This window comes from Apodemus sylvaticus, chromosome 18 (assembly GCF_947179515.1).
Source record: "Apodemus sylvaticus chromosome 18, mApoSyl1.1, whole genome shotgun sequence".
Lineage (NCBI taxonomy): Eukaryota > Metazoa > Chordata > Mammalia > Rodentia > Muridae > Apodemus > Apodemus sylvaticus.
Genome location: NC_067489.1, coordinates 61,787,100 through 61,797,149, shown reverse-complemented (window position 1 = coordinate 61,797,149; position 10,050 = coordinate 61,787,100). Strand labels below are relative to the sequence as shown.

Here is a 10,050-nt window from a genome sequence, read left to right as displayed (position 1 = left end):
GAGAGAGAGAGAGAGAGAGAGAGAGAGAGAGAGAGACTAGTGACTCCTTACTTTTGTTTAAATGTCTTTTAGGAATAGGGATGGGTTCCTCAAATAAAGATACAAAGGCACCAGAAGACAGTCCATGCTAAAGTGACAGTAACGGATCTTGTTAGAAAGGAAAGCTAGCTCGCCAGACCCCCGGAACCCCCGGAAGCATGGGGGTGGGGGAAGAAGTCTCACCTATTTTGGAAACTACTTACAGATGTGGGGAAACCTCGGAATTGCTCACACCAGGGGTTTTTTTGCAGAGATTTCCTCTTATTTTTTTTCCCCTTCCCCAACTTCCCACAACCCGTGTTTGTCCCGAGTCTGCTGTGCAGAGGAGTGGTTTACCTCTCTAATCCAGCTGCCGGTTTTTACACCCTGTCTTAGGGAGGAAATCAAACAAGTGAAGCCGAAGGGTACTAGGAGGCGCTGAGCCTGGGCGCCAGAACTGTCAGAAAATTTGCCAGGAGTATTCCAACTTCCTGTCCTGCGCCCACGTGAGCCCTAGCTCCAGCCCATCGGCGAGGGCTTAGCGTTTCCTGCTGGTGCGATCTGGAACTCGATTTCTTTCTTTCTTTCTTTCTTTCTTTCTTTCTTTCTTTCTTTCTTTCTTTCTTTCTTTCTTTCTTTCTTTCTTTCTTTCTTTCTTTCTTTCTTTCTTTCTTTCTTTCTTTCTCTTTCTTTTTAAAGAAAATTAATTTCTCTAGTTCTTAGTAAAACTTTGTTGGTTAGGAGACTGACTTTGCACAGAAGTCTGTTTTCTTACCCAAACAGAAAAAGGTCAGATACTTTTTCTTCCACTTTTGAGGTAGGAAGGTCAAATAGCAGCAAGGAAAGAAACACATACCGCTTATTTATCTGGGGTGGGGTGCGGGGGGAGGCAGGATAGAGAGATTTGCAGTGAAGTTGTCACGATCCCTCGCGCCGCCACCCCAGGTCTGGCGCTCTGCTCTGACACGTACCCCATCTATTAATTGCTGTTCGTGGACGCAAATGCGGAATGCATTCGGTTTTTTTTTTTTTTTTAATCTTTAGTAAAATAGAAATGGAAATGCCAGCGCGCTCGTGTCTGTTTGTTTGTATAAGGCTATCAAACGAAGTCAGAGAGGAGGCTGTGGCCCGGATCCTGACCCTGATTGTATGAATCAGTAAGCAGGATGCGAGTGATTGGGTTAGATGCTGTGAAGATTTTTTTTTTTTTCAAGTTAGGAAGAGGGTAAAAAAGACAGCCTAGAGGGGGGGAAAGAGGCACTCCAAATCCTCACACCCCTTTGCTCTCCGGGCAGTCGGGAGCTTCCCTAGCTTCTGCAGGCTTTTAAGGTCTGGCGGCATAGAAATGCCTGCCCCCCACCCCCTTCCTCGGTCTCCCCTTTCAGTTCAGATGTGCTGATGTGCAAACCGGATTCATCTTCCCGGAGCAGCAGCGGCGGCGGCGGCGGGCGCAGGCGGCTGCGGCTCGCGCTCGGTCGCGGGGTCCTGACAGCGGCGGGGGCGCGGCGTGGCGCGGCGCGGTAGCCGGAGCTCGGGTAGCAGGGGAGCCCGCGGTGCGCCTCTCGCCACGGCCGGTCGCGATCGCGGGAAGTTCGGCCGCTGGAAGGACGACCTAGACCGAGCCGGGTTGGCTGCGGCCGCCGGGGCCGAGCTCCTCACCTGCCTTCCGCCCACCCGCGGGCTCCCGGCCAAGTTCCCCAGCATCCGGGGGAGACAGACAGCATTTGCCCTCTCTAGCGTCCCGAAGACATCCGCATGTCTCCGGACACCTGAACATTCAGGTCTTTCCGAGGAGCCTCCCAGTGGGGATAAGAACACTGTCCCTAGAGCCCCGCACATCCACGCGGCCCTCCGGGTCTGGTCCCCTCCTTTTCCTCTAGGGGAGAAGGATGGGTTTGCAAGCGCTCTCCCGGAGGATGCTCCTGTGGTTGGTGGTCTCGGGTATTGTTTTCTCCCGGGAGCTGTGGGTCTGCACTGGCCTCGATTATGATTACAGTTTTGATGGGAACGAAGAGGACAAAACGGAGCCTATAGATTACAAGGACCCGTGCAAAGCTGGTAAGTGCCTGCCTAAGTTGGGACTGTGGTGCGCTTTGGGGGACCAAGATGCTGGAATCTCCTCCAAGAGGCAATGGGAGCTCACCTGTTTCCTTCTCTCCTGCTCAGCCCCTCCATCGTCGCCCCTCCTCTCTCCCTCTCCTTTTTCCTTCCCCCCTCCACCCTGCGCGGCCCCAAGTTCCCAGGAGTTCTGTGCTGGTAGGATCGGATGCCAAGCACTGGTCCCCCTCTCTTAAGGCAAACGTCCCGTCCTGGAGTTTCTGATTCCTCCCCCCTCCCTGTGAAATTAAACAAGTCATAAACACAGCTGGCTTCTGTGGGTTTTAAATGCCAGCACGCAGCGGGTTCAATGCACCAGGAAGGGACAAGACCGCCGCTGTTCCAGGAGGAGGTTTCCCAGCGTCTGTTCTTGACCAAGTGGGCAGAGTTTTCCAAAAGGTGGGTGGAGATGGCATCGCTACCTCTGGACACTCTCACTCCTTGTTTTACCAAGAGTTTAATCGTGAGTTCCAGGCCAGAAGGGTGTTGTGACAACCTTAAAAGAACTCAGTCGTAGATAAGATTCCAGTTACTTTTCTCCCATTTAAAAATAAATCTAAAAATATTTATACCACGTTGCTACCCCATTCAAGTTTGTGTCTTCCTGAAAATACTCTCGGGAGCTGTAGCGGCACTGACACTCTCTGAAAACCAGGGATCACCCTACTGGGGCTGGGAACACCAGAGTGTAGTTCTTTGCTCCCAAGAGCCGGCGCCACCACGAGTCCGCGTCCTTCGTCCCTCCTCTGAACCGCTCATAGCTTCTGCTGGCCTCTGGTAGGAGCTCCACACGCGTTTCTCAGGAACCACGTGAGCGCATTGCCCCAGGGTACCCAATACTGGCTGGAGCACCCAGGGAGGGTTTTGGGGATTCCCGGTCCTAAGTTCTGTTGGATTGTGGCCAAGGCAATCTCAGTTCGGCATGGACTCGTAACTAACTTTGGAAAGGTTGTTGTGATAGACCTAAGTAACAATGTCCTTGAGAAATTGAAGGCAGGCATGATCTGGTCTGCCCCAAGTCAGGAGGTGTGGCCTCTAGACCAGGTGGCACAGAAAGGGTGGGCCAAAGAGCCCATAGATCTAAGTGTACCCAGATTCCAAAACTGCTGGTTAGGTCTGTGGTTGTTTTCTTCTCCCCTTCCCTAGGTAAGTCAACCCGAGTCAACCCTTCCTGGGTGTAACGAAGACCTGGGCACAAGTAAAAGAAAACCCTGGAAATTCCCTAGTTAGTTTTTACCTTTGATGACATATTCCCTCTTGTTATCAATATCACAGTTTCCCGGAGATCCTGGGACTTCTTTAACGGATTGGGTCGCTTCTGGCTATAGTGGTGACTAGATGCCAAGCAACTCCTCCAATGTAACTTTTGGTAGGTAGAGTACTTGTAGTAATGCTGCAACAAGGGATGTGTGAATTTCCGATTTGTCTTAAGGTATGGTCGAGGTCCCAGATTTATAATATTGTAAGAGGAACTGTCCATTTAGATGTTCTTTCCTGTAAAAGATTCAATCAGCTACAAGGTGAGGTGTTCCTACTGGGAGTTCATATATATGCAAAACATTAATTTTTCTTTGCAGATAAACACCAAAAGAAAAGAAAAAAGACAACTTGAGTAATATTGATGTTTCATTTCCCCCTAAGTATAGCATTATTTTTGACTAAAATTAGAAAATAATAACTTTTGATATAAAAAAATTGATATTAAAAAAAAGAAAAAAGAAAATAATAACATAGAATTACTATTGCTTTTCTAACCCGTCTTTGACGAGGCATATGTCTGTGAGCTTGTGTCTGTTTGCATCTGCTGAGAAAGGGAGAAGGGCCAGTGTAGAAGGCTAAGAGGCTAAGATGTGTGATGAGGCAGGGGTCTCTTTCAAGTGTCCTTCCCCCACCTTTGACATACTGAGATGAAAGGTTTTAATTTATCTCTCTGGCCACAGAGTGATAAAATCTTACTCTCTCTTTTATTAGCACTATATAAGACAAATGAAAGTTAAAGTAAAAAGGGAAAATGTGAGAACACCAAAATCCCAAGGAAAAAGTCAGAAGAAGGTTGCTGAAATAAGACACATGGAGAGGAGGGAGAGAGGGAGAGAGGGAGAGAGGGAGAAAGAAAGGGAGAAAGAAAGGGAGAAAGAGAGGGAGAGGGAGAGGGAGAGGGAAAGGGAGAGGGAGAGGGAGAGAGAGAGGGAGAGGGAGAGGGAGAGGGAGAGGGAGAGGGAGAGAGAGAGAGATTTGGGGAATATAGCCATACACAAAAGTACAAAAGCAAGAGAGGTGATTTCTAGGAACACATCATCTTCAGTGTTTCTTTTTCCTGTAGAGGATTTCAGGGCCTGGTCCAGGATTAAGAAGCCAGTTCTATCTGAAGTTCACTGACAAGCATCCTGATATCCCCTGCGTGTTTGTACACAGTGGCTTGATGGCACACAAACAGCTTTAGTGATTTTGAAACTTAGCTGAGTCCATTGTTCTAGCTAGGTTCATGGCATTCCAGTGTGCTGGGGCTTGCTATTATTCCCACTGCACAGACAGGAAAACAGAGACCCAGTGACATTAGATGTCTTTATGATGTTACCCCAGAACTTCATTCCTGCTGCATTTTAAATTTTCCTTTCTGACATTTTATTTGAAATACAAAGAAACAAGCAGCAAACACAAACCTAAGAAATGATCCCAGGTTTTCTTGTAATCATGGTTGGTTTGGAGGAAATTACTTTGATATCAGAAGTTAATTTCATTTACTTTGAATCTAAATCCTGTATGTCAAAGATTATAGCCAGTTAAAAATATTTATTACAGACTCATATTGTCAGATCCACTCTTAGGAATTTAGTACATATGCAACATGAGGCTTTACTTTGATATCAGAAGTTAATTTCATTTACTTTAAATCTAAATCCTGGATGTCAAAGATTATAGCCAGTTAAAAATATTTATTACCGACTCATATTGTCAGATCCACTCTTAGGAATGTAGTACATATGCAACATGACGCTGTTCATAGTGTCATCTACACAATTCTATTCCAAATAAGAGAACAACAACAAAAACATGTGCTACCCAGGGAAAGTTATTCTCAGCAATAATTTGTTAAAAATTGTTCCATCCTTAATATATTTATGAAGTTGAGTGCAATTATTTATCTGTAAAAGTTCTGACTTCAAATCTGGAAAGCTATAGGAGAGAAAGAAAGCCTGTAATCATTTAGTTGAATTGATTACATTTCTAGTAGAAATGAAAATACATGGTTTTAGTATACCGTGACTTCCAGTGTGCTCACAGATGAAATCTGCAGGGACTGAAAGGGTACGTTCTTCTGTGAATGAATTTGCAGAGATGCAGATAGAGTAACACTGAGGGATCCCTGGCTGAGCTCTTAACTGCTCTGTCCTGGGAGGCCATCTGCTCAGCTGAGTGTACAGTCAGCTGTGGGGTGCTAAAGTCACCAGAGACATGGCGAGCCTGAGGCAGGGGGAGCTTGTCTTTTTTTGTTTGTTTGTTTGTTTGTTTAAAATTTTTTTATTCGATATTTTTTTTATTCGATATAATTTATTTACATTTCAAATGATTTCCCCTTTTCTAGCCCCCCCCCCACTCCCCGAAAGTCCCGTAAGCCCCCTTCTCTTCCCCTGTCCTCCCTCCCACCCCTTCCCAGCTCCCTGTTCTGGTTTTGCCAAATACTGTTTCACTGAGTCTTTCCAGAACCAGGGACCACTCCTGCTTTCTTCTTGTATCTCATTTGATGTGTGGATTATGTTTTGGGTATTCCAGTTTTCTAGGTTAATAACCACTTATTAGTGAGTGCATACCATGAGTCACCTTTTGAGTCTGGGTTACCTCACTTAGTATGATGTTCTCTAGCTCCATCCATTTGCCTAAGAATTTCATGAATTCATTGTTTCTAATGGCTGAATAGTACTCCATTGTGTAGATATACCACATTTTTTGCATCCACTCTTCTGTTGAGGGATACCTGGGTTCTTTCCAGCATCTGGCAATTATAAATAGGGCTGCTATGAACATAGTAGAGCATGTATCCTTATTACATGGTGGGGAATCTTCTGGGTATATGCCCAGGAGTGGTATAGCAGGATCTTCTGGAAGTGAGGTGCCCAGGGTAGCTTGTCTTAAAGCAAGGGATAACCCGTCTCCTCTCAGGATGCTGCTCCAGCACGTGTGTTAACCTGAAGACTGACATCTGTGAAGTGTCAGTTTAATGTGCTGGATTTGTGTCAGAAACAATGTTTAAAAGAAGAGACCCATGAAACAATTGGACTAAAATGTTTTCAACCCTCCTTCCTTCTCTCCCCACTTCCCTGCCTTTCTCTTCATCCTTCTGTCCTGTCTTTCTTTTCCTTCTTTTCCTCTTCCTTCTTGTTCTTTTATTTATAGTTAAGAAGGTATTAAGGATGTTCAGACAACTGAAAATATAGGGATTGGCTAAACAGGGGTTTAAAATGGTGAGTAGACACTTGGAAGACTGACTAATGAAATCTAGTGTTTTGTCAGTAAGTTTGTTATCCCCTCTGTATTCATTTTGGAGTTGCACATGAAATAGTTCTCTACATTGAAACTCATTGAAATTCATGGTAGATGGTTCTTTTTCTGTTTCTTAAAGGTCAGTGAGGTGAGAGGTTGAACTTGCCCTTTGAGAAGCATTTGTGGGCACGGTCATGAAAAAAGCAAGCTTTTGGCATTCCAAGGACTCCTTGTTGCTTTTCCACATGACCAGGGCCCCAGTTTCCACGTCCCTGAGGTCTAGGGAAAATTTTCACAGGTTTCTAATGTCTCATTTCTAGGTTAGTTGTTTTTGTTGTTCTTGGTGGCGCATTTTCTGGCTGGACTGGCATCCTCTTAGGTACAGCATTTGAGAGCTTGATGCTCAATTCCACGTCTACTTTATTCCATAACAATTTGAAATATCCAAATATTTGCTTGAAGCCAGCACCTCTCTGGGCTGCCAAGCTCTGGTTTGAAAACCCACTTTCAGGACCTGCTGCTCTAACCAGTTTCTTCTGTCTTAGTTTTCATGGCTCAGATCTTGAAAGTATATATTTTTTTTTTAGTTTTGCCTGTGGTGCCAGCCAACTTAGACAGGGCCAAAATAAGGTTTGCCTGATGGCTAGATTCGGCATTATGTTCTGTATGCTTGAATTCTAGCCTTCATTTGCTGTGAGCACTTATTTCGCCCTTGTCTGGAGGGCCAATGGGTGTTTTGGTTCACAAGTAGAAGTTGGCAGCAACTGGAAAAGATAAATTACTTTTCCTCGTATTTCTTAGATCAAGCCATTTTTCCTAAAGCCTGACTCCTTCTTTCCATATTCTCTCCTCCTCTCCTCTCCTCTCCTCTCCTCTCCTCTCCTCTCCTCTCCTCTCCTCTCCTCTCCTCTCCTCTGTCTCCTCCCCTCCCCTCCCCTTTACTCTCCTCCCCTCCCCTCTCCTCCCCTTCCCTCCCCTCCCTTCCCTTCCCTCCCCTTCCCTTCCCTCCCCTTCCCTTTCCTCCCCTTCCCTTCCCTCCCCTTCCCTTCCCTCCCCTTCCCTCTCCTCTTCTCTCTCCTCATTCCTCCTCCCCTTCCTTCATTTCCCTACCCAAACTCTTCATACCTTTGTCTCCAAACAGTGTGACTGGCAAGTTGAAAATTCACCAGGATAGTTTTGTTTCTGTGTGTCTAGTTTCCTCAAATATTCTGAATATTAACTACATAATAGATATAGTTTGTGAAAAATTTTTCCTATCCTATAATCTGTTCCTTCGCTTTGCTGTTTCTTCCTTACAGTCTGGAATCTTTCTAGTTTCATATAATCTTTCTTGTCTAGCTTTTCCTTCATTGCCTGTGTTTTTATATCCTTGACCAAAATATAATCCTTGCTTGGATCAATGGTATAAAATGTCTTCCTGTTTTTTTCTTGTCGTTTTACAGTTTGGGGGTTTTATATTTGTCTTTAACCCCACTCGGGTTGATTTTTCCGTTCATTCTTCAAAGACACTATTTTCCTAGAACTGTTTATTTAAATGTGTTTTGACAGGTGTAAATCGTAGCACCTGCAAATTTGGGTAAGAGGATCAAGAGTTGAATGTGGTCCTTGGTTCCCGAGCATATACAGCAAGTGAGGGCCCAGCTTAGGTTAAATAGGACCTTGTGTCTAATGTGAGTTTTGGGAGCTTCTGTAGAAAGTCATTTGGCTCTTAATGCATGAAACTATCTTTTGGTTCTCTTCGTTCTGTTGGGCTGTATGTCTGTTTTTATGCCAGTACCATGCAGGGTAAACCCCAGAATATCCAATACAATCTTCCACAAAGAGAGGAGAGCTGGAAGGACCAGAATGTGTCATTCCAAACTATACCATAAATAAATAGTTCTTCCCTAAATGTGTCCCTTTCACCTATATGACAATTTAATGTGAACATAATTTCTTATGTTGGAACTCAGTCTTCCTCCATTATTGTATAGGTAAGAACCCTACATTTAAGTGTCTCGGCAAACATGACTCACGTAAACGTAATATTCACAACTACAGTATAGAAAATCTCCTGTAGCCCCATTGGCCTCTGTGATGCTGAGACGTAGATTTGTATCCAGCCCTGGTGATTAGCCTTTGTTTACTTTAAGACATTGTCTATGGTTTTAATAGTGCTTCGGTCTCTGGGATATTCTGTAAGCATTTGTAAGAAATGTTGGAAAACACAGTCGAATAGCCATTAAAATGAGGCAGGGTACTTTCTGCTGGAACGGTCTGGTGCTCAGGGCTGTGGTGATGGTTCTAGTAAGGACTCTGTTGCCACCCCCTCCACACATTGGGAATGCCTTCTGCATGAGCTCACAGCAAGGTTTGGCCAGTACTCAGGGGAGCAGAGAGACCCCAGGGGCTATAAGATTTCATTTTCTGGGAGATTTTTTAAAATCATTTACGATGCTTTTTTTTGTTTGTTTGTTTTGTTTTGTTTTTTATTCCAAGATTGGGAATGAATTGTGGAATTATCAAACTTTGAGGAGTGGAGAATCTTCTCCCCATTTTTAGACACAGCATAGTTATTTAGCACCAAAGCCAGAGTGGTTTGTTTCCTTTAGTTGTCTATTGAATAATAACACTGAGAGGAAAATATTTAAAAAATTCTGTCTAGCCTCAAAGCTGTGAATTGAATTCACAGAATGATGTGCTTTTCTAGATCACCAGAGGGGCCTCTTGTTTATTTATTTATTCCTTGCCATTTTAAGTCCTAAGACTGGGTATTGACTGTTGGATTTTGGGGCACATTGGCCTAATGTGTTGCTAATTTCACTGGCTTCTTATAAAATGTGTATTTATCCTCTCCAGACACTCTGAAGTGCTCAGCCATATGTTTGTATTAAGAAGCACTGTAAATTAGGTGATAATTGAAATCCAAAGAGCGAAATCCAAATAGAAACTAGCGATTCTATTCTGCCTTTTCTCTTGCAATTTACATTTATAGTTTCAGCTAAATATTTACTGTCAATCATACTTTAAACAATTCCTTGACTGCTAGTCATGAGGTCACAAGTAGCTACAAACAAAAATCTAATGACTTTTGTCCATACCCTGTGAAAAGCATTCAGACTCGAGTTTTCAGAAAGATTCTAACAACGTTTAACACTGTAGTATTTCATCAATGAAAAGAGTCACCGCAGAGCCTGAGATAAAATATATGTATTTTACTGTTAAGGTTTGCTATCTGCCGTGTTACTATGATTCCTGTTGATGCCATTTGATTGGTGTGATGGGGGAGGCAGGGGTGGAGGACAGCAGGGTGTAACGGTTTGCTCATTCCTTGCATTTCTCATCCATGTTGAGCTGTCAGCATGTGAATTGTGCACCACAGAGTCACCTCCAGGGGTTACTGGCCTGCTTGCTCCTATCAGAGTTCTTTGAACTCTTTCTCTGGCTTCGACTAAATGCGATGTGTTTACTGGA

The 10,050-nt window shown here is 44.3% G+C and overlaps 1 protein-coding gene across 1 annotated transcript in view; it reads left to right on the top strand.

Moving 5' to 3' along the window:
• The first annotated feature begins 1,297 nt into the window (after positions 1–1,297).
• Positions 1,298–10,050, top strand: part of Tll1 (tolloid like 1) — a 198,884-nt gene continuing 190,131 nt past the window's right edge. Inside the window, exon 1 of the mRNA XM_052162659.1 lies at positions 1,298–2,076. Coding sequence (XP_052018619.1) covers positions 1,908–2,076 — 169 coding nt within the window. The 5' untranslated portion in view covers positions 1,298–1,907. The remainder of the gene's footprint in view (positions 2,077–10,050) is intronic.